We start from the raw sequence: 25775 nt of genomic DNA, 5'->3' as shown, positions 1-25775 counted from the left end.
GGGTGGTTTGGGGTATAACAGTCCGTGGGGTCTCATCTTCCTCTTGTTTGGTGATAGCTGGACACGTATTGGGCAGCGATCTCCACAGTGGCCTCTTCTTCTCCCAGTAGGATGTAGAGTTTCCTCTTCTCGTCTGCAGATATGAAGTCTGGGATGTGGGCAGAGAGTCTTTGGAAGTAGACGGCCCTCACAGCTGAGTATTTGGTGCAGTGTAACAGGAAGTGGGTCTTGTCTTCTAGGGCCCCCTGGTCACAGTGCTGGCACAGTATGTTTCTAGTCCATTACATGAGTAAAAGAATTGAAAAACAATCTAATGATGACAACAAATCCCAAGAGACCATGACTATAATAGGGTCAATTGCGTGTCTGTTTTTCCCTGACAGCACCAGATGATAAAGTTGGGCTTGCCAGACTTGTTTGTCTGGAGACATGTCCACATGTGGATTACATACAATTATTTTCTGCTTTGTCTTCCTCATCCCGCCCTTGACTTTCTGTGCCTGTTGATCTTTGGGAGCCAGCGCCGCACCTCCCATGAGGCGACCTGAAGCGAGCGCTTCAGGCGGCGCTATGTCAGGACCCCAGGGAGGGTGGCATTTTTGATTACCTAAGCCAGTCCAGGACAAGCTGTCCTGGACTGGCTTAGCACCGAGCGGTGGTTTGGGGAGGCCACTGGAGCAGCGCTGCTCCAGCAGCCTCCCCTCACGCTCAGGCAGAGAACATTTCATCTCCGTGCCTGCTCTCTGCCTGCGAACGGCGCTAATCCCCACTCCCTTCGCGCTGCCACGCCCCCTTCATGCGGCCATGCCCCTTCGGTCCGCCCCCTCCGGGGGGCGGCTTTCGGTAGTTCGCCTCGGGCGGCAAAAGGGGTAGGTTCACCCCTGTTGGGAGCTTTCTTCCTTAGCCTAGCTCTCTGACTGTTCTTTATACCTCTCACTATAGGAGTCCCCTCCTATATACACACATGGACAAAATTGTTGGTACACCTCGTTTAATGAAATAAAAACCCACAATGGTAACCAAAATAATTTAAATCTGAAAAAAATAAATAAATAAAAACTGTTGACAAACCACAAAGCTTCTGGGAGAATATCCTATGGACAGATGAGACAAAAGGCAAACTTTTTAGCAAGGCATATGAGCTCTATGCTTATGAAGCACATCTTGAAAAGAACACTGTCCCTACTGTGAAACATGGAGGAGGCTCTGTTATGTTCTGGGGATGCTTTGCTGTAGCTGGGACAGGGTGTCTTGAATCTGTGCAGGGTACAATGAAATCTCAAGACTATCAAGGGATTCTAGAGAGAAATGTTCTGCCCAGTGTCTTAAAGCTTGCTCTCAGTCGCAGGTCATGGGTGTTGCAACAGGATAATGACCCAAAACTCAAAACCCAAAGAGGAAAACATTGGACTATTCTGAAGTGGCCTTCAATGAGCCCTGACCTAGATCCTATTGAGCATCTTTGGAAGAAGCTGAAACATGGCGTCTGGAAAAGACACCTTTCAAACCCAAGACAACTGGAGTACTTTGAGGAGTGGGCCAAAATAACAGCTGAGAGGTGCAGAAGTCTCATTGACATTTTTTTTTTAATTCTGTTGAACTGAAAAGCAAAGTCTGACTTTCATTTGTTCATTTTCATAGAATTTTTTTTATTATCACATTTGTAAGATTCAAGTTATTTATGTGACGAGGGGTACCAATGATATTGTCTATGTGAGTACCTGCCCTTTCTCTATGCCTGTTATTCTATGTCTATTCTTTTCCAAAGCTCAGATACTTTGCTTGATCCAAATTAATTCACAACCAGACCGCACTGCATGACATCTGGAGGACACTGGAGAGATGAGACCTCGGCTACACTAATAGGGACTAAATCTGCTAGTAATACTAGTCCCAGTAAGCAAGTCCCAAGCTGATATCATTAGGATAATATAATACAGGGGTGAGACCCCTCTTGATTTTCCTTATATAATAGTGAATGGAGTGCACTGCCAGCACAAAGGCTGCGTAACAGGTTAGAACAGTTAATACTTGAGAAATAACTTTTTTATTAAAAGAAAATAACCTGAACACGGGAGCTTTAAGTCTGTTCATAGTATTCTGGAAACTATGGTAACTATTTATACCATCTCATGAATGTGTCTGGTTCTTCATATTGTACTCATTTGTCCCAATTATGTATTGAAACCACAGAGCAACCTAAAAAATTACTTTGAAACATCAGGGAAATATTCTTAAATATATTTGTATTATCACAGTCTGTACAATTACTGTAACTCTGTGAAAAATGAATACGTTATATAAAAGACCAGTTACGTAGTTATGGTTCAGCTCAACAATATTACACCACCAACCTATTTTATCTATCTAAATTGCCCTAAGACTAAGGCCCCATGTAGCTGGCCACAGAAAAAAAGCGATGCGTTAAAACCATGGCAGCAACACATTGTATTTTTTTTTTTCCCATAGTGCTTTTCACAGAAAGTCTGCAAAGGAAACCTTTTTTCTTCTATTATTCCCATAGGTAAACCACTGGAGCTTCAATACTTATAATTGACATACTGACATTTCCAAAACTGCAATGGTTTTGGAGATCACAGCAAGTCCATTTCGTGCATTTTTCTGCAATTTCTGGATGGGATTCAGTAGATTTCCATCCACTGATGATACAGTTCCTTTTTCTGGGACATGGACTTTTCTCCAGAACAGGGTCCTGTCCTGACTGGTGCTATGGCTGCTATGAGCAGAGCTGGCTGCACATGTGTGTCTTTCCTACCCTATCCCTGTGGCAGTTCTGACTACAGCCGAGCATGTGTGGAATCGTAAATTCATTGTAACATGAGACTGAGTAAAATGCATACAGGAATGATTTAGCTGCTTTATAACTTACCTATCCATATTAGTTCTATCAACAGTTTTGTTGGGTCTATACTATTGACAAACACCATTAAGAAAACAAAAAGCGAGCATTCATTCAATAGTAAACATAAATCACTTGACGGAGACCTAAAAAGGTACTGTCACCTGAACCCAAAGAATCAAAGAATCAAAGTGTTTTTTCCTTGTGAGGTTAAGGCCTCATGTTGCGGAAACACAGCTTTTTTGTTGCAGATTTTGTTGCGGTGGATTGAGCAGAAGTTAGAAGTATAAGAGCTTTCTATAGTTTTCAGATTTCATTTGTAGCCATTCTTGGCTTTGGTTCAAAAAACGCAACACGATCTACAACAAAAAAGGGGCCTCAGCCTAAATCTGTGCCTCAGTTTCTGAGATATTGCTGTTTTGTAAATGGGCTCTTTAAAGCAATAAGTGTGTTTCTATTCACCTATTTGGAGAAGCTACTATGCCCCCCCCCCCCCCCATTTCTCCAAACAGCTCATTTGTATTGTTACAAAAAGCAATATCTCGGCAACACAGGGCCCAATTTACAAGGGAAAAACGGATGACCTTAACCTATCTGCATGGCTGGGTTCTACTGGCAGATTCCCTTTAATCCAATTTTCCACTGTAATGATGTGACCCAGTACCATGTAGTTTGGTTTAACTTGGTTTGAGTACAATGTAGTTTTTTTGTAACTGCAAGAAGTGCATGCTTCATGTAGTTGGTTGTCATCTATAGTGATCAAGTTAAGCAAAGTTTGGGTACATGACCTTCCAGCACCACTTTCACTCGCTTGGTATCTAGTGTAAAGCAGGTATTAAAAACAGGCCAAGATGAGCTGAAGCGATCTGGGACCATGCAGTGGAAAAGGGGCTTCGAGCTATAACTTAGGTATTATCTAGCCTGGCCTGTCTCCTTTCCTTCCGTCATAGCCTCTCCAATAAGCACCAGTATTTTAGTAAAGCTATGGTAGGTTGAATATTCCATAGATGTTAGCGTACAATACAATCCTTCTTAAAAGTCAGATATGGGCGAATTTGCTCATTTTATGGAAATGTTCTCATTGATCTTCACAATTTACTAACAACAATAAGAGAAAGATCATTTCATCTAAGGATCATCTTGGTTTACAATGTTTACTCTTCCATATCTTGGATATTGTGCAGATTTTTTTTATTTACAGTACGTAGAATTGTAAGGTGTCTAGATGTGGTCTATGTAGAAGATACGAGAAGTACTTAGAACATATTAACAGTCGTAAAACAAAGTGTTCTTTGACACTGACTTACATAATCCTATTTTTCCCATCTTTTTGTTACCATATGGCACACAGCGATTTGTTTTTCTGAGAGAAGAAGCCATGAAATTCAGAGAATCAGAAAATTGTTGATTCGTTACATTCTTACTTATTTAATTTATAAAGCTAACAAAAGCAGATAAGTATCTGGAAAATCTGCTGACGAGTGAGTTGCAATAATTCACTGAAAATCATATATATATATATATATATATATATATATATATATATATTTATTTATACTGCACAGCATCCAAAGAAAATTGAGACGGAGAAATGCGTTAATATCAGTTTGATTGCATGAAAGTATGTCGAAACAGCTATTTCGACATGAAATTGTATTCTGGAGAATACAAGCACTGATGTGTGAGATTCATCTACACTGCATATTTAAGTCTATTTGCTAAAATATAGATTATTTAGATACTGCAGTGTTCTGAAAACAGTGAAATGAATCGTCACTTTCTTTTCCATTGCAATGTCTAAAGTCTTCTGTAAACTGCTTTTTAAACTGTGGATGATGATGTATAACCTAAATGCATCGATATGTAATGATATCCATAGATTGTATAAAGATTGAGGCACTTTATGCTAGCTTCACACCTGCGTTTGGGTTTACATTTGTCGGGTCCAGTTGGGGACCCAATAAACAGAAACCTAATCTGCTTAATGAGGACCTCTCACCATCTGGGGCACATGCAGTTTAATACACCGCTAGAAAACCGACAGTGCGCTGAATTCAGCTTTCATGTTCGATGCCCTGGGTGAAGAGCTATTCGTGCTGGTACCGTAGCTCTTCACTGTCAGTCAAGAACGCCCTTGATCACAGTAGCATCTATAGCGCTGTACTGTGAGAGCGGTGAGTATCGCCTCCCCTCCCGATAGTATTTATCCATAGACTATCGGGGGGGGGGGACACACATGTTCCTCAGCGTCATGGCTGGGCGGTAAGGTACACCCTCTCTCACAGTAAAGCACTATAGACGCTGCTGTGAGGAAGGGGGCTTATGACTGACTGTCAGATGCACCCTTCTGACAGTGAAGAGCTACAGTATCGGCACTGATAGCTCTTCCCTGGAGGCACAGAATGGGAAAGCTGATAGTACGCTGAATTCAGAGCACTGTCGGCTTTCTAGCGGTGTATTAAACTGCATATGCCCCAGGAGTCCTGAAAAGACTGCAAATACATATACAAGGACCCACAAATTATGAAGCATGTCCGATTTTTGCCTGCATTTATGACACATTGAAATGTAGGGGATTGTACAAGCCTTTTTGCAGATCCAAAATTGTGGATGACATGGACAGATTGCGGATGATTGTTTCCAGACAGTAGAAAGGATCATGTGAAGTTAAAGTTACTTCTTTCAAACATAAAATAAATTAAAATTACTCCTTAGACAGTTATATATGAGTATGTGCTGTATGTGTATGTACTGTATGTGTATAAAAAATATAAAAAGTTCAGTTTATCTAGCATTTTAGGATTTTTTTTCCAATACTCTGCATATATTCCTGCCCCATGCACACCAAACTTGTGAGCTTTTCAAATATAAATAAATATATATATATATATATATATATATATATATATATATTCTGTTTTATTATATTTTATTTATATTTTTTATATATTGTTCTAATTTTTCGGATTAAAAAAAAAACAGGTTTTTCTAAAAGAAACTAATAGAATGTAAATAGCCCTGGCCTCAATGTATTTTATATCAACATTATCATATTTTATATTAACCTATACTGATTGTAATATAGATCAACGGTATACAGTCAATTATCCTAAACAACAGCAATTAAATATAAATTATAATAAAAAATTGTAATATGAATTAAATAATTACATATATTTAGGTTATGTAGTAAAATAAATATATTAACTTACAAATACAGAAAAACTTAACTTCTAAAATGAACAATTTGACTTTTGTGCATCATTTTCCAGTTGTCAGAATACATTCATCAATGTAAACAATGAATATAATTTCATTCTTGTTGTCATGGTTTCTTACAGACTTTTTTTTTTTTTTTCAAAACTACAATGGTATTCATTTAGTATTTTTTTATTTTATAGGATAAAGAGGATGACTAGCACTTACCTAAAAGTAAATCAAGTAGAATGCATCTAAAATTCATTTGTGCATGTGCAGACGTCTACCTGAGTCCAAATCCAGGAGAGAAATATTAAAGAGGAGCTGTCGCCACTTGTGACATGGCCATTTTAGTAAATAAAGATGTGTCTGTCCTTACCTTTCCATTTGGCAGGACCTGTCTAGAGACGTGTGCCACAAGATTAACAGCTTTTAAGACAACGTAGTTTTGCAACTGGCCCAGATTTATTAACATTTAGACACTGTAAACTTACCCCTTGTTCACATCTGCTTTCGGTATTCCTTTTGGGGAGTCCGCATGGGGACCCCCCGAACAGAATACCAAACGCAATTGCAAGCGGAGTGCAGTAAAAGCACATGGACCCCATAGACTATAATGGGGTCCGTGTGCTTGCCGCGCGCTGCCTGCACAAATCATGCGGGCAGGAAAATAGATTGTGAACTACTTTCCTGTCCATATGACCCCTGCGGAGACCTGGAGGTAATCACACGGACCCCATTATAGTCTATGGAAATCCATGTGCTTTTACTGCACAGCGCTTGCAATTGCATTTGTCCGGGACTCCCCCGGACAGAATACCAACACAGATATGAACCAACCCTTAGACAGGTAGTCCGAAAATGCTCCAGATTTATCACAGTGACTGAGGCTGGGTGATAAATCTGGCATATCTTTAGACCGTCTCGTCTATATATACCACCTTTTATTTGCCTTAATTTGAACCAAACTATATGACATATAGTTTTGGTGGATTTTTGGCGCATCCTTGAACATTTTACCGATGACCTCTATTTCTGACGGAATTTCCCATGTGTCAGAAAAAGTTTAGCTCAAACTCAATACCCTAAAGATGTGGCGAAATGCACCATGTTTACACCAGTGTCCAGTGATAACAACAATGTGAATCTGTGCCATTGTATCCTAAAGTGATACCCATATCCATTTGTGTACAACTGCTCATATGGTCATGTTGTGAAATACATCTTGTCAAGGGTTTTGCTACCATCTCACAGTATACAGTATACTGTATATTGTTAGGTGCTTTCAAGAGACTGAATAAAGGTGACATATAAAACAATTTATATTAAAAAGTGATTTTTCTTTTATTAATGAAAGTTTTTTTGGTCAATGAGGATGAAATAATCCAGCCCTCTAGGTTAAGTAGTGCCTATGGACCAATGATACAGTGGTACTATGATGGAGTACTCATAAGCAGTATTACTTTTAGGATCTTTGAGGTTCAGTAAATTTACTTGACATTTTCTTTGATTAATTGTAATGATGTTGTTTTCATGGAAGTTTATAAGAAGGAAAAGGTGCTAAGACTAACATCAAGTGTTTGGAGATGAAGTATGGAGCTTCTAATATCCTTCTCGATGTCCAAAAGTTGCTCATGTGTAGAAAATATGTTGTACAACATGTGAAGCTGTACAAAGACAGACTGGGGCATTGTCTTAAACTATGACATCTGTTCATAGTTTTAGACATATTTATGAGTCTGTTGTATGTACTTTCATATCTATCGGTTTCTAGAAGCTCTGAAATTCTGGCTCCCCAGGAAACACATATTTGGCAGAAAAATGGAGACAGAAACGCGTCGGTCTTGCATTGATAAATGTGCCACTGTTTTCTTGATACAACAGTTTTGAACTAATATTAGTAAATATATATGTAACAATATTGTCTCCTGCAGTATGCTGGTGATTTATTTCCAAGAAGAAGAAATGAACACGTTGCAACATCAAAGAATCTACAAATTTACGAGAAAGCCATAAAGAGCACCATTGGAAGAATGCACATGCCAACAGTAAGCCTGGTTTATTATATCCAAGCCTGTATTTTAGTGCTTTGTCTGAATAATTATGTACTTGGTAACAGAAATATGCTAAATTACACCATATCTACATTAGTGCGGATAATAATATCAATTAAGTGCTTGAAGATTAAACAGCACCCTGTCTCACTGTATGATGAATAGCTGGTTCTTATACAAAAAGACTGATTAATATCATTCTGACTCTGTTTGGGGGGAACCATTTCAATAAATAGTAGTTACATGGTCGGTTTTTAACATGGATGACCAGAAAATGGTGTTAATGTATACAATGATGGGTACATTATTTTTAAAAAAAAGTAAAAAAATTGAAGATCAAATGTATTGAATAAACAGCACGAAAGAGTAGGTCACAAGTCACAGTAAGTTTGTGAGTAATTTCTATGACGATTGTATAGATGTAGCAAAGTTTAACTTTGCTCTGTTGCAGCAAACATTACCATTTACCTTTTCAATGGCTTTTCTTGTGTTAAGTGACAAGCTTAGGTTTACTGCAACCGTGTATTTAAATGTCTTTAAAGCTAAGGCCCCATAGGACGTCCCGCAGCAATAAAGCGCTGTGGGAACAACCGCAGCGGCAACTCATTGCGTTTCTTCCTGCAGTGCTTTAAACAGAAAAGATCAGAAGGAAATGTTCTCCCATGTTCTCTACACGATTTGTCCAAGAAGACTTTGCTATAAGAACTTGCAGAAAATCCTTTGGCCAATGTTTTCTTCTGCTAAATTCCTTTTTAGTATTTTTGGATTTAGTATTTTTACTTCTTAGTAGAGATGAGCAAACACTAAAATGTCCGAGGTTTGAAATCCGATTCGAACCCCATTATAGTCTATGGGGGGAAATACTCGTGGGACGCTGCACGGAGAAGACTTCTAAAGGTAAGAGAAGAACCAGCGTTGATTGGCAATGTATAGCATTCTGCCAATTAACGCTGGTTCTGCATCGAACCTTAAACTTCGAACAGCTAGTAGATCGAGTACGAGTATTTCGAATACCGTAGTATTCGCTCAAACTCCTACTCAATCGAACACTACTCGCTCATCTCTACTTTTTAGGTTTAGTGTGAAGGTTTATACCATATACAAAGTGATATCATATTGCTAGAATATGTCATAATTTTATAATGGGGACCCGAATGTCAGGATGCCCATTGATCCTGATGGGCCACAGGGCTACTATAACTCTTAGGGTTATTTGGGTCCTGACAGACAGACCCTACTGATAGCAAATCCTAGTGATGAAAATAACCTTTTACTAAATATTAAAGATGATCTTATTATTAGTACTATTATTAAGACATATTCTATACTGTGTGAAAACTTAATGTAATTACATTCTTATTGCATGTAGTTATATTACATTATTATGTGTAATATTATGTCATTATTAAGTCTAATATAATTATAATTTATTATAATAAAGCGGATCATTCTTGCCTGTTATAATATGCTATATATATATATATATATATATATATATATATATATATATATATAGATATAGATATAGATATAGATATATGTTATACTATATATTTAGACAATATTTTAATGCATATTATTTTCATCAATCTTAAGCCTAGTGAAGGAATCAGATCACTGAAACATGAAAAACTCAGCAGCATAGTACAACAAAGGCTGTCTATGATGGTGGATGCTTTCGACTATAAAGATGAAGAAAGGCTTACTACCCAAAAGAAACACTACAGTTTGGTTGACCTTGACAGTCCTAAGAATTACAGTGAAGATACCAAAGAAACACAAACAATGAATGTCAAGGGACTACACAATCCGGCTGATCAGTGGAACAAAGACTTGTCATCCAACATACAACTGCCCCAGAATGTTATCAAGGAGCTAAACCTGGTTATTCAGAAAAGCAGAAAAGACAAAACCGAAAGGGAATAATAGAAGTGATTCTCAACGTAATACAAAGGACAGGAATGATTCTTGTAGGAACAAAAGGATTTTATATTAATTCATTTTCAGTCTTGGAAATACATTAATTATTGTACAGTATTTTACTCATTTATGTTACACGTAAATTTCTTAGGTGTTGGCTATTTATTCTAGGAATTTTATGAGACTGGTTAAGATCTTATGCATTAACAAGATTATTTTCTACTACTCTATTCACACTTCCATTAAGATTTTGATATTTCTGTTCCATCATGTTAGCATAAAAACAGAAATAACAAAGGGCCAGCTCTGCCATATAACACACTTATGTAACCCAATGGATCCCTATGAGCCTATGGAGTCTGTTGGGTTCCACCATAGAGTCTGCAAGAAGAATAATGATGCACGCTGTGCAATTCTTTCTGTCATATTTGACAAAACAATGTAGAGTTTTCTAGGCTTTCCTTTTAATGAACTAATGATAGTATGTATTTATCTAATTTTATAAATACTGAACTCCATTTTCTATTATAATTTGTGATTTACCTTTGGACTCACAGATTGTCTGAGTTTTATATCATGAGCCTAAATTTTGATATCACAAGACCATACATATGCAACTGTTCTACTAGGAATTCTGGTAAAAGAATATACAAATAAGTTCTCCATCATGGAAAAATTTTGGTCATTACACTTTCTAGTTACCGCTTACCATATTAATTGTTTAAGCACTTAGCGACCAAGCACTGTACATGTATGGTTCTTGGTGCTGGGCTTTTCATCTCTGGACAATCATTCTTCTAGATGTCCCAAACTTCTTGAGAGGCTTCAGCAAAGAAACTAATCATGGTCCTCTGCAGTTCATTCCCTGTAGTTTCTGCAGAAAGTCAGTCTGTCCTTGAAGTTTTTCTTGGAGAGAAGTGACTTCTGGAATAATGACGGTCTAGAGAAGAAAAGTTGATCACTACCTTGGGTCCTGTGTCAGGCCAACAGTGAAGACCATTTATGTGTGGGGTTGTGCAAGGGAGTGCATGCACACAATTTTGCATTGTTTTGCATCTAAACATCCTCTAAAAACAGCTTCCACCAACCATCAAGGAACAATTTTTTGAAGAATAGTGTTTTTCCAGCACGATGGAGCACCAAGTCACAAGGCAAAAGTGATAACTAAGTGACACAGTAAAGAAAACATTGACATTTTACGCCCATGGCTAGGAAATTCTCCATATATCTATGCCATTGAGAATTTGTGGCCAGTCCTCAAAATGCAGGCAAATAAACTTGATGTATTTGCCAATAAAAGTTTAAAAACATATGGAATACCTATCATTTTACTTTAGTATACCATAGAAACATTTGACTAAAAGATTTAAAAACCACAAAGCAGCAAACTTTGTAAAATCCAAAGTCTCAAAACTTTTCGACACAAATTGCATGTAGATGCAATGGGTACTTAATCCGGATTGCCATACATGTATGGCATTCTGTTTGAACTTGACAATCGAGTATGAAAGCAAGACTGCAGCGGGGATTCACATGTAACTGATCAGGGCTATAAACCCTTAAATTCATTGATCAATCTTGCTCATCCCACCTCCTAAAAAATGCAACAAACAGCAATAAAAAATCCTATGTGTTCCAGAATGGTACAAAGGAAATATCAACTTATTCATAAAGAAAAAAAAAAAAAACTCCATCTATTGAATAATAAAAATGTTTTGGCTTTCAGAAATATATATATTTTTAAGATATTTTTTAGCAAAAGTATTAAAGCAATAGAAAAAAAAAATACATATTTGGTATCATCATGATTGTAAAGTTTTACAGAATGAAGTTAACATATTATATATGCTCTGTAGTTAGAAGTGAAAAAAAAAAATTATATGGCACAAAACAATTGGACAATAGTAGTTTTTTTCCCCATTCCTCCCCATAATGCGTTAAACTGTATTATATTATATAATTTATATGTGCCCCACAATGGTGCCACTTAAAAATACAACACATGCTGAGAAAAACAAGCATTTGATTTCTTTGTGTATTTGCAAGTTGTATCCTGTTACTAGTCTATTGTAGAAGACAGGAAGACATCATTGGAATTCTCAGATTTTGATTCATTGTTTAGGGGATATAACAACAATATTGAAAGAATATTGAACATGAGGAATTGCATAATATGCTGAGATGGAGAAAATATCTAGGAGACAATATATCAGAAGATGTAGTAAAACATCAATTGATACATAGAAAGATTAACAAGATATGTAAACTGGTCCCATATATGTTAAATAACAATGCATACATTGCATAGCATTTGGAGTGTTACATCCAAGGATATAGGCAACAGTTGGACTCCATAGGATGTTATACAGTAGGGGAATTTCTAGTTGTACAGTTCCCTAGTGCTGCTGCAGGAATGATAGAAGGGAAAGACAGAGGCAGTGAGCCCTAAACTCCACCCAGCCCCTGTCCCTACCTAATTGCCACAACTGTCCTAATGACAGGAGCAAGTTGGCAATGGTCCCTTCTTTGAATAAGTGTACACAGAACAAGACAAACAACACAGAAGAGTAGTCAGCAAGCCAAGGGTCAAATCCAGAGAGACAAAGCAGTACAAAACCGTAATCCAAAAGAGAAGTCACAAGGGAAGCCAAAGATCAGAGGAGCTTAGCAGGGACAAAGTCTCAGGACAGAGTCACAATAATCAGCAAACCTGTGTTAGCTGATGACCTGTATATAGGAAGTTCAGGACCTGCCCTAGACTTGATTGATAGACAGGCTGTCAATCACACAGGCAAGGCTAAGATTATTGATGAACAGAGGGAAACAGGGTGCAGGAGATGGGTGTGGTGGAAATTCAGATACAGAGGAGAGGTAATAGAGCAGTGTTTTCAAACAGAGCAACACAAAACTCTAAACTAAGAATCAAACTGAACATGTCTCCTGCACTGCAGCGTGCAAGTGGAGGATAGTGCAGAGACCTCAACAGGCAGAGGCGTTACATATACACTGTTTTCGGAACTGCAAGAAACTAGATTTTTTTTGGAAGGAGATTGGAAAGGTGGTGGGCAAAATGAAATAATTGGCTTTGATTTAGACAAGTGACTATTAACATGGGGATGAGAGAAGGAATCACAAAAATATCCCTCAAATTGTGTGTGACTCTTGTAGCGGCAAAAATAAATGTTCTAAAGCATTGAATAACACAAATGGAACCAATGGTGAAAATGGAAACAAGAGTTCGGCTCAACTGAAGCCAAAAACTATATGCTGTTTATGGAAAGATGGGGAATATACTCTAATAAAATACTAGTTGACCAAGTTGAACAGAATGAATTCGAGTAAACATCATCTCTGCGAGACCTGTTTGCAGTTGAAGATAAAATACCTTTATCCTAAATATGGAGATTGAGAGGAAGGGAATAGGAAGTTTGACATAAAAAAACAATGTTGGATTAATAAAGGAGACCATTTTTGCCATTCTTGTTTTATTTAGACCTTTATTCTCCAAATCTCTGGTGAAGGTTGCTGATAGAGACTCAGACAGAAATGTGAACAGAGCCTTATAAAGTGTAAAAATGTATTTATTAGGGTACTTTATATAGTCTACCTGTAAAGTGTAGGGTTATAATCCACTACGAGTAGAGATGAGTGAACAGTGAAATATTCGAGATTCGATATTCATTTCAAGTTGAGCCTCAATATTCGACTACTTGATCGAATACTACTTGTTTCAGGGGAAACCGCTATTTGACTAAAGGAGAGTCACCAAGTCCACGAGTAGCAGGAAGAGAGTGTTTAGGAGAAGCACTGTGCAGTTAAAGACCCCATTATAGTCAATGGGCTCCGTGTAGAGATGAGCGAACACTAAAATGTTCGAGGTTCGAAATTCGATTCGAACAGCCGCTCAATGTTCGTGTGTTTGAACGGGTTTCGAACCCCATTATAGTCTATGGGGAACAGATACTCGTTAAGGGGGAAACCCAAATCCGTGTCTGGAGGGTCACCAAGTCCACTATGACACTCCAGGAAATGATGCCAACACCTCTGGAATGACACTGGGACAGCAGGGGAAGCATGTCTGGGGGCATCTAACACACCAAAGACCCTCTATTACCCCAACATCACAGCCTAACAACTACACACTTTCCACATTCAAAAAAACCTCTATCAAAGTGGGAAAATACCTGGAAACCTTCTTTACTCCCCAAATGGATGGACACAAACCCCAATTTAAGCTCAACAAACAGTAACAACCACCCCTTTAAATCACGTTCCCCATGACAACCACAAATGGAATAGGCAATGGGAATTCCAAAAGCCCTCACCCTTAACTGTCATTTTGAGTGTGTGTGTATGTGTGTGTGATGTGGTAAGACCTTCCAAAATTCACTTTTCTAGCCCTTAACATGAGCCCTTCCAAACAAAGTTACAGAACCTTAAGCTGAGCTACCAGCAGAGATTGAGACCCTTGGCATGAGTAGAGCCTTGCACCAGCAGTGTTTTTGGCACTTAGGGTGAGTTGAGCCTTGTACCAGCGTGTGTCCCTTAACATCAGGCGGGCCCTAAGTTCTGCGCTTTGCACAAAAGTTCCGCATTAACTAGGCTGAATGGTACAAAGATTAGTAGGCCCGAGAACCAGGAACAGGTCTTGCAATGGCTGTCGGATAACGCTTAAAGCACATTGTCCACCAGCCAGTCAGCCTGTACCTCCTCTTACCCAACAGTCTTGTCCTCCTTCCACCCAAAATTCCCCTGCTCCCCAGAGCTGTTCTCCCTTCCTTTGACTGTACCGCAACCTGCCCCTCCATTTCGCGATTCCACGGACCTAACAGACGAGTATCTGTGTCCAGATGCTCAAACACTAGAGTCTCCTCCATCTCCGGTCGATTTGGTGGCGGATGACCAGCAACCCACCCTCATTGACGACGATGAGATGCAGTTGCTGTCAGGGCAGCCAGTTGACATGCGCATTGTGCAGGAGGAGGAGGCGAGACAGGAGTTGGAAGAGGAGGTGGTGGACGACGAGGACACCGACCCAACCTGGACAAGGCGGATGTCAAGCTGGGAAAGTAGTGTGGATGTTGAGGCAGGTGCAGCACCAAAAAGGGTAGCTAGAGGCAGAGGTCAACAGCTTCGCCGAAGCCAGGCCAGACCCGGAATGTCCGAAGATGTTCCCTTTTGTACCCAGCCCAGAAAAACTCCCCCATCGAGGGCACGTTTCTCGAAGGTGTAGAGTTTTTTCAAGGAATGCGCCGAGGACAGATATAGTGTCGTCTACACAATTTGCCTCTCGAAATCGAGTAGGGGCCCTGAGAAGAGCAACCTGTCCACCACTTCAATGCACCGTCATTTGGAATCCAAGCAATGGAATCAGTGGCAGGCAGCAACGGCAGGACAAACGTCGCCCGCCGTTCATGCCACTGCCTCTGCTCACAGTGCTGGCGATGCACTCCAGAGGACGAGCCAGGACATCACTTCATCTGCCTCCGCCACTTTGTTGACTTCTCCCTCATCCTCCCCTGTTTCTGTCTTATCTCCTTCTCCTGCACCATCAAAGGCACCTTCAGGCGCTTCTTTACAACAACCCACCATCTCTCAGACATTGGAGCGCCGGCAGAAATACACCGCTAACCACCCACCCATGCAAGCCTAGAACGCCAACATCGCTAAACTGCTGGCCCAGGAGAGGTTGGCGTTCCGGCTTGTTGAAACTCCCGCCTTCCCGGACCTGATGGCAACTGTGGCACCTCACTATGCCGTCCCTAGCCGTCTCAACTTCTCCCGGTGTGGCGTCCCCGCCTTGCACCAGCACGTGACACTCAACATCAGGTGGGCCCTTAGTTCCGTGCTTTGCTGCAAGGTCCACTTGACCACCGACACTTGGACAAGCGCCTGTGGTCAGGGATGCTGCTTATCTTTAAGGACAGGCAGGGTGAATGTGGTGGAGTCTGGTCCGGGGGTGCAAACTGAGGTACCCTATCTCCTCTCCCAGGCCAAAATTCATGGCAGGAGTAGACTGAAACCCTACGACGCTGCAACCTCCACCACAGCTACTAGCGGCAAACGCTAAAACACTGGTGTGGGGAGACGTCAGCAGGCGGTGCTGAAGCTCATCAGCTTGGGGGACAGACAGCACAGTGCCTCCGAGGTCAGGGATGCCATCCTGGCTGAGATGGCATTTTTTTTTCCCTGCTACACCTGGGGCCTGGCATTTTTACGCCTGTGATAATGGCTGGAACCTGGTAGCGGCTCTGGAGCTTGCCAGCCTCCAACACGTTCCATGTTTGGCCCACGTCTAACCTAGTGGTGCAAAGTTTTTTGAAAACATACCCAAATGTACCGAAGCTACTGTTGAAAATGCGGCGCTTGTGCGCCCACTTTTGCAAGTGCACAGGAGTCGCTGCTAGCCTAAAAACACTCTAGCAAGGCCTACATCTGTCCAAACACAGGCTGTTGTCCGTCATTCACACACGCTGAAACCCTACAATACCATATCTTGAGCAGGGTGTGTGAGCTGCACAGACCTTTGATGGAGTTCCATCTACAAAACCCAAGGGTTCCTCAAAGTCAGCTCCCAAAGTTTCTGCACCATGAGTTTCCAGGGGTGGCAGAGTTATGGCTAGGGGCAGAGGCATGGATAGGGATGATGTCTAGGGGCAAAAGCAGTGTGGATGTGGAGGCAAGCTAAGCAGGAAAAACTGGGGGTACAAGCTAAGGCATGGACTGGGGTGATGTCTAGGGGCAAAAGCAGTGTGGATGTGGAGGCAAGCTAAGCAGGAAAAACTGGGGGTACAAGCTAAGGCATGGACTGGGGTGATGTCTAGGGGCAAAAGCAGTGTGGATGTGGAGGCAAGCTAAGCAGGAAAAACTGGGGGTACAAGCTAAGGCATGGAATGGGGTGATGTCTAGGGGCAAAAGCAGTGTGGATGTGGAGGCAAGCAAAGCAGGGAAAATGGTGGCTAGAGGCCAAGGGATGTCCATAGGCAGCAAGGGCAAAGATGCAAAACTCTCCCCTGTTTCAAGAATTTTCCTGACTTGTCTCCCCACAAAACATTCCTGGGAGGAGGGCTGAAACACCACCCTCCTACTCCTCCGCTGTTAGATTGACCCCAGCTACGAGCTGAAAACGCTGCAACACTGGTGTGGGGAGACGTCAGCAGGCTGGGCTGAAGCTCATCAGCTTGGGAGACGGACAGCACACTGCCTCTGAGGTCAGGGATGCCATCCTGGATGAGATGGCAATTTGTTTATCCCCGCTGCCCCTGGGGCAAGGCTTTTTTGTCTTGTTGGAGGGCTCTGGAGCTTGCCAGCCTCCAACACGTTCCATGCCTGGCCCACGTGTTCAATGTAGTGGTGCAATGATTTTTAAAAACATACCCCAAATTAGCTGAGCTAAGGGTGAAAGTGCGGCACTTGGACACCCACTTCCCCAAGTCTACAGTACCTGGAGCTAGCCGCAATACACTCCAGCAAGGCCTACATCTGCCTGAAGCACCTACTGTTGTGCGAGGTCACCACACGCTCTAACCCTAGATACCGTATGTTCAGCAGGGTGTGTGAGCAGCAGAGACCTTTGATGGAGTACCAGCTACAAAACCCAAGGGTTCCTCAGAGTCAGCTCCCTCACTTTCTGCACCATGAGTTTCCATGGGTGGCAGACTTATAGCTAGAGGCACAGGCATGGATAGGGGTGATGTGTAGGGGCAAAAGCAGTGTGGATGTGGAGGCAAGCTAAGCAGCAAAAACTGGGGGTACAAGCAGCCGGTGACATCATCACTGACAAGCACAGCTGTCTGTCAGCTGACAGGCTGACTTTCACCAAAATGAACAGACAATGGATAGACTCATCATATACATGTCAGTTACATGACAAATTTAGTGCAATTTGCAAGTCCAAGATGGGTTGGAGATCTGCGGAGAGGAATCTCACCACCTCTTGTGGGTGCCATCATTTGGAAGGCAAGCCCTGGGCTCAGTGGGTGAGAGCAAGCGCAGGATAATCGTCGTTTGGCCTGGCGGCCACTGCCTCTCCCACTGTTGACAGGGCTGGCGCTGCAGTCCAGACCAGCAGCCAGGACACCTCCACATCTGCCTCTGACACTTTGGGGAGTTCACCCTTATCCTCACCTTTTCCTGCCATTTCTCCTTTTGCCCGCGCCATCATGCGCCTCTTCCCAGCAACTCCCCATCTCCCAAGCCTTTCATTTCATGCTAAAGTACAGCGCAACCCACCCACATGCCCAAGGCTTCAACGGCCTCATCTCAAGAAATCTGGCCCAGGAGATGTTGGAATCCCGGCTGGGGGACACTCTGCCCTTTTTGGGCAGAGTGTTTACTGCGCCACCGCACTGTGCCGTCCACACCAGCACTTTCCCCCAAACATGAGGTGGTCCCTAAATTCAGCGCTTAGCCCTAAAGTTCCATGTGACCAGTTACGAATGGACAAGTGCATGCGGACAGGGACGCTACCTTTCAATTTGGGCACAGTGGTTGAATGTAGTTGAGGCGTGGACCGGGTCGCAAAATGTGGTGGCCTGACTTGTCTCCCCACACAACATTCCTGGGAGGAGGGCTGAAACACCACCCTCCTCCGCTGTTAAATTGACCCCAGCTACGAGCTGGAAACGCTGCAACACTGGTGTGGGGAGACGTCAGCGGGCCGTGCTGAAGCTCATCAGCTTGGGGGCCAGACAGAACACTGCCTACAAAGTGAGTCATGCCATCCTCGATGAGACGGCAATGTGGTTTTTGCCACTGCACCTGGGCCCAGGCATGTTGTCATGTGTGATAATGGCCGTAACCTGGGATTGGCTCTGTAGCTTGGCAGCCTGCAACATATTCCATGCCTGGGCCACGTTTTTAACTCATTGCTGCTAATCATTTTAAAAAGGTACCCCAATGTTCCTGAGCTACTGGTGAAAGTGTGGAGCTTGTGCAGATAGTTTTTAAAGTCTATAGTTGCCGCTGCTAGCCTCTATGCACTCCTACAACGCCTGTACCTGCTGGAACAACGGCTGTTGTGCGACGTCTCCACACTGCTGGCACTAAACATATCATGTGTTGAGCAGAGTGTGTGAGCAGCACAGACCTTTGATGTAGTTCCAACTCCAAAACCCTCGGGTTCGTCAAAGTCAACTCCCTCAGTTGCTCAACCATGAGTGGCCATGGGTGGCAGACTTATGTGAAATCCCATCCCATCCATTGCACTGGACATGAAACATTAGCATGCGCTCAGCACAACTTCGGATATGGCAGCTGCGTTAAGCAGGGTGCAGGGTACAACACAGACCAGGCCCGAGCACCAGGAACAGGTGTTAGAAATACTGCAGCATCCGCCATTTCCTTCCAATTTTGGGGTTTTGGACCCGCCACCGACTTGTCTGGACCTAAGTGGGGATCATGAGACACAGTTGCCATCAGGGCAAGCTGTGGTCATGTGCGGTTTGCAGTAAGGGGCCAGTGCGCAATTGGAAGAGGAGTTGGTGGATGACGAGGCCACCGACCCCACATGGACAGGGGTGATGTCTAGGGGCTAAAGCAGTGTAGATGTAGAGGGAAGCTAAATCAACAAAAAACCTGGGTAGAAGCAAAGGCATAAACTGGGGTGATGTTTGGGGGCTAAAGCAGTGTAGATGTGGAGGGAAGCTAATTCAACAAAAAAAACAGGGTAGAAGCAAAGGCATAAACTGGGGTGATGTTTAGGGGCTAAAGCAGTGTAGATGTGGAGGGAAGCTAATTCAACAAAAAAAAACAGGGTAGAAACAAAGGCTTAAACTGGGGTGATGTTTAGGGGTGAAAGCAGTGTAGATGTGGAGGGAAGCTAAGCAGCAAAAACAGTGGGTAGAAGCAAAGGCATGCAAAACTCTACCCTGTTGGAAGACTTATTCCTAGGTCTGGAACACGTTAATGGCCCCCCTGGACAAATTAGTGTCACCAGGAGGGACAAGTATAGGCGCATGTTGTGGGAATACCTGGCCGACACCAGCTCTGTCCTCTCCGATCCCTCTGTGCTCTACAGCCTACACTTATTTTCTCATCTTTTTTTCTGCACTGCACATCTCTTGCCTGCTTCCTTTGGGATCTTACAAGTGGTGGTCCACTTCCAAAGATGGTAATTTCACTAGACAGTGTAACGGGAGTAGCTGAGGGATCGCTGTCTTAACCACTTTTTGGCACAAAATTAACTTCCTAAGCCAAATATGGTGCAAGTATATGATGCAAGGACACCTACACACCTATCTCTGACACATTGGGGAGTTCACCCTCATGCGCCCTTTTGGCCTGCACCATCATGCGCCTCTTCCCAGCCACTCCACATTTCCCAAGCTTGAAGTACAACACAACCCACCCCCATGCCCAAGCGTTTAACAGCCTCATTGATAAACTGCTGGCCCTGGAGATGTTGGTGTTTGTTTATGCTTCTGGAGACCCAGGCCTTCCGTCAGCAGATGGCAGCTGGGGCACCTCCCTATGCTGGGCCTAGCCGTTACTACTTCTCTTGGTGTGCTGTCCCTGCCTTGCGCCTGCATGTGTCCCATAACATCAGTCGGGCCCAGAGCTCTGCGCTTTGCTGCAAGGTCCACTTGACCACCGACACATGGACAAGCGCCTGTGGTCAGGGATGCTGCAGTGCTTATCTTTAATGACAGGCAGGGTGAATGTGGTGGAGTCTGTTCCCCGGGTGCAAACTGGGGTGGCCTATCTCCTCTCCCAGGCCAAAATTCATGGCAGGAGTAGACTGAAACCCTACGATGCTGCAACCTCCACCCCAGCTACTAGCGGAAAACACTGTAACACTGGCATGGGGAGATGTCAGCAGGCCGTGCTGAAACTGATCAGCTTGGGGGACAGACAGCACAGTGCCTCCGAGGTCAGGGATGCCATCCTGGCTGAGATGGCTTTTTTTTTTCCCTGCTACACCTGGGGCCTGGCATTTTTGCGCCTGTGATAATGGCTGGAACCTGGTAGCAGATCTGGAGCTTGCCAGACTCAAACACGGTCCACGCATGGCCCACGTTTTTCAACTTGTTGGTGCCATGTTTCTTTGAAACCTACACCATTGTGCCTGATATACAGGTCAAAGTGGGGCCATTTTCGTAAGTGAGAACTAGCCTCTGCTAGGCAGAAAACATTCAGAGCACACTCCTCTCATCTTCGCACCGTTGGCTGGTGGAGGAAGGCGAGGGGGTTGGAGTGGCATCTGATGTCCCTGTCCCACACGAGGCTAGAGGGTGCACTTCAGTGCATCCCATTGCTTCACCACAAATGGTGTGAAGGGGAGTGGAAAATGGAGGAAATGGAGAGTGACCCTTACAGTTGGGGCCAGCAAAGGCATGCCAAGTAACACACTGGCACACATGGCTGACTTCATCTTGGGTTGCTTTTCAACACATATTTCACATCATGAAGAACAAATAATACTAAATTTTTACAAGCCTCGAACCCCGGTCTAGGTCTAATGTCTGTTCCTTTCTTATATTAGCGGAGAGGGAAAAAAAATTACTTCAGTGATACGTTTAGCGTACATAGACTAACTATTAATGTGCATCCCACTTAGTGTTGTTAGGGTTACACACCGTCACAACCTGGCTAAAGCTTCTATAGCTGTTAATAAAGTCAACATAACTTTACGGTATCCAAAAAGACAGCTGGTACCGACAGAGAGCAAGACAAATGTCAACCAAAGCTGTGAGCTCTGAACACCCACAGTGACTTTGGCGTCATCATCATTATAAGGGAGCGGGTGGTAATAAATAACTTGGCAGTGCCTAAAACCCAAAAAGCTTATACAACTATATTTACATTAAGATACACAAATGACACTTTTCAGTAGCATGTCATGAGACAAGCTGATAAGCTCTTCCTTTGTGCAGTGCTATTTGAAAGTTAAACGCTGCCTTTATTTTAATTCTGGAGAAGGTGCAGACATTAGATTTAGAACATGTTGTCTTCATTGTCCAAATCCTCTATATAGGTAACGTGTTTTTCGGGCCGAGCTGTCTGGGAACGAGCTGGTGCAGCACTGACAACCTGGGTGAATATGGCAAGAGCCTGAGATGTAGGGTGAATGAATCCCCAAATTATTTGTGGAATTCCCAGTGAGACAATGGCACTATCTACCAGTAGCAAAAATTGTGGGTGCACGTAACCCCAATATATTCTTTGAATTCCCAGTCAGACAATGGCACTGTATAGCAGTAGCAAAAATTGTGGGTGCACGTAACCCCAATATATTCTTTGAATTCCCAGTGAGACAATGGCACTGTATAGCAGTAGCAAAAATTGTGGGTGCACGTAACTCCCATATATTCTTTGAATTCCCAGTCAGACAATGGCACTATATACCAGTAGCAAAAATTGTGGGTGCACGTAACCCCAATATATTCTTTGAATTACCAGTCAGAAACCGGCACTATATAGCAGTAGCAAAAATTGTGGGTGCACATAACCCCAATATATTCTTTGAATTCCCAGTGAGACAATGGCACTGTATAGCAGTAGCAAAAATTGTGGGTGCACATAACCCCAATATATTCTTTGAATTCCCAGTGAGACAATGGCACTGTATAGCAGTAGCAAAAATTGTGGGTGCACATAACCCCCATATATTCTTTGAATTCCCAGTCAGACAATGGCACTATATACCAGTAGCAAAAATTGTGGGTGCACGTAACCCCAATATATTCTTTGAATTCCCAGTGAGACAATGGCACTGTATAGCAGTAGCAAAAATTGTGGGTGCACGTAACCCCCATATATTCTTTGAATTCCCAGTCAGAAACTGGCACTATATAGCAGTAGCAAAAATTGTGGGTGCACATAACCCCAATATATTCTTTGAATTCCCAGTGAGACAATGGCACTGTATAGCAGTAGCAAAAATTGTGGGTGCACGTAACCCCCATATATTCTTTGAATTCCCAGTCAGACAATGGCACTATATACCAGTAGCAAAAATTGTGGGTGCACATAACCCCAATATATTCTTTGAATTCCCAGTGAGACAATGGCACTGTATAGCAGTAGCAAAAATTGTGGGTGCATGTAACCCCAATATATTCTTTGAATTACCAGTCAGAAACTGGCACTATATAGCAGTAGCAAAAATTGTGGGTGCACATAACCCCAATATATTCTTTGAATTCCCAGTGAGACAATGGCACTATATACCAGTAGCAAAAATTGAGGGTGCACATAACCCCAATATATTCTTTGAATTCCCAGTGAGACAATGGCACTATATACCAGTAGCAAAAATTGTGGGTGCACGTAACCCCAATATATTTTTGAATTACCAGTCAGAAACTGGCACTATATGGCAGTAGCAAGAAATGAGGGTATTTGTAACCCCAATATATTCTTTGAATTCCCAGTCAGACAATGGCACTATATACCAGTAGCAAAAATTGTGGGTGCACATAACCCCAATATATTCTTTGAATTCCCAGTGAGACAATGGCACTGTATAGCAGTAGCAAAAATTGTGGGTGCACGTAACCCCCATATATTCTTTGAATTCCCAGTCAGACAATGGCACTATATAGCAGTAGCAAAAATTGTGGGTGCACGTAACCCCAATATATTCTTTGAATTCCCAGTGAGACAATGGCACTGTATAGCAGTAGCAAAAATTGTGGGTGCACGTAACCCCCATATATTCTTTGAATTACCAGTCAGAAACTGGTACTATATAGCAGTAGCAAAAATTGTGGGTGCACATAACCCCAATATATTCTTTGAATTCCCAGTGAGACAATGGCACTATATACCAGTAGCAAGAATTGTGGGTGCACGTAACCCCAATATATTCTTTGAATTCCTAGTCAGACAATGGCACTATATACCAGTAGCAAAAAATGAGGGTATTTGTAACCCCAATATATTCTTTGAATTCCCAGTCAGACAATGGCACTATATACCAGTAGCAAAAATTGTGGGTGCACGTAACCCCAATATATTCTTTGAATTACCAGTCAGAAACTGGCACTATATGGCAGTAGCAAGAAATGAGGGTATTTGTAACCCCAATATATTCTTTGAATTCCCAGTCAGACAATGGCACTATATACCAGTAGCAAAAATTGTGGGTGCACGTAACCCCCATATATTCTTTGAATTCCCAGTCAGACAATGGCACTATATACCAGTAGCAAAAATTGTGGGTGCACATAACCCCAATATATTCTTTGAATTCCCAGTGAGACAATGGCACTGTATAGCAGTAGCAAAAATTGTGGGTGCACATAACCCCCATATATTCTTTGAATTCCCAGTCAGACAATGGCACTATATACCAGTAGCAAAAATTGTGGGTGCACGTAACCCCAATATATACTTTGAATTACCAGTCAGAAACTGGCACTATATAGCAGTAGCAAAAATTGTGGGTGCACATAACCCCAATATATTCTTTGAATTCCCAGTGAGACAATGGCACTGTATAGCAGTAGCAAAAATTGTGGGTGCACATAACCCCAATATATTCTTTGAATTCCCAGTGAGACAATGGCACTGTATAGCAGTAGCAAAAATTGTGGGTGCACATAACCCCCATATATTCTTTGAATTCCCAGTCAGACAATGGCACTATATACCAGTAGCAAAAATTGTGGGTGCACGTAACCCCAATATATTCTTTGAATTCCCAGTGAGACAATGGCACTGTATAGCAGTAGCAAAAATTGTGGGTGCACGTAACCCCCATATATTCTTTGAATTATGAGTCAGAAACTGGCAATATATAGCAGTAGCAAAAATTGTGGGTGCACATAACCCCAATATATTCTTTGAATTCCCAGTGAGACAATGGCACTGTATAGCAGTAGCAAAAATTGTGGGTGCACGTAACCCCCATATATTCTTTGAATTCCCAGTCAGACAATGGCACTATATACCAGTAGCAAAAATTGTGGGTGCACATAACCCCAATATATTCTTTGAATTCCCAGTGAGACAATGGCACTGTATAGCAGTAGCAAAAATTGTGGGTGCATGTAACCCCAATATATTCTTTGAATTACCAGTCAGATACTGGCACTACATAGCAGTAGCAAAAATTGTGGGTGCACATAACCCCAATATATTCTTTGAATTCCCAGTGAGACAATGGCACTATATACCAGTAGCAAAAATTGTGGGTGCACGTAACCCCAATATATTCTTTGAATTCCCAGTCAGACAATGGCACTATATACCAGTAGCAAGAAATGAGGGTATTTGTAACCCCAATATATTCTTTGAATTCCCAGTCAGACAATGGCACTATATACCAGTAGCAAAAATTGTGGGTGCACGTAACCCCAATATATTCTTTGAATTACCAGTCAGAAACTGGCACTATATGGCAGTAGCAAGAAATGAGGGTATTTGTAACCCCAATATATTCTTTGAATTCCCAGTCAGACAATGGCACTATATACCTGTAGCAAAAATTGTGGGTGCACATAACCCCAATATATTCTTTGAATTCCCAGTGAGACAATGGCACGGTATAGCAGTAGCAAAAAATGTGGGTGCACGTAACCCCCATATATTCTTTGAATTCCCAGTCAGACAATGGCACTATATAGCAGTAGCAAAAATTGTGGGTGCACGTAACCCCAATATATTCTTTGAATTCCCAGTGAGACAATGGCACTGTATAGCAGTAGCAAAAATTGTGGGTGCACGTAACCCCCATATATTCTTTGAATTCCCAGTCAGACAATGGCACTATATACCAGTAGCAAAAATTGTGGGTGCAC

The 25775-nt window shown here is 42.3% G+C and overlaps 1 protein-coding gene across 1 annotated transcript in view; it reads left to right on the top strand.

Annotated features, from left to right (window-relative positions):
* Positions 1 to 10490, top strand: part of ARAP2 (ArfGAP with RhoGAP domain, ankyrin repeat and PH domain 2) — a 198232-nt gene extending 187742 nt beyond the window's left edge. Inside the window, exons 32-33 of the mRNA XM_075260332.1 lie at positions 7993 to 8106; positions 9709 to 10490. Coding sequence (XP_075116433.1) covers positions 7993 to 8106; positions 9709 to 10038 — 444 coding nt within the window. The 3' untranslated portion in view covers positions 10039 to 10490. The remainder of the gene's footprint in view (positions 1 to 7992; positions 8107 to 9708) is intronic.
* Positions 10491 to 25775: the final 15285 nt, after the last annotated feature.

This window comes from Leptodactylus fuscus, chromosome 1, assembly GCF_031893055.1.
Source record: "Leptodactylus fuscus isolate aLepFus1 chromosome 1, aLepFus1.hap2, whole genome shotgun sequence".
In the NCBI taxonomy this organism is placed as follows: domain Eukaryota; kingdom Metazoa; phylum Chordata; class Amphibia; order Anura; family Leptodactylidae; genus Leptodactylus; species Leptodactylus fuscus.
Note: the sequence above shows the minus strand (reverse complement) of the source record. Positions and strands in the feature narration are given on the sequence as shown.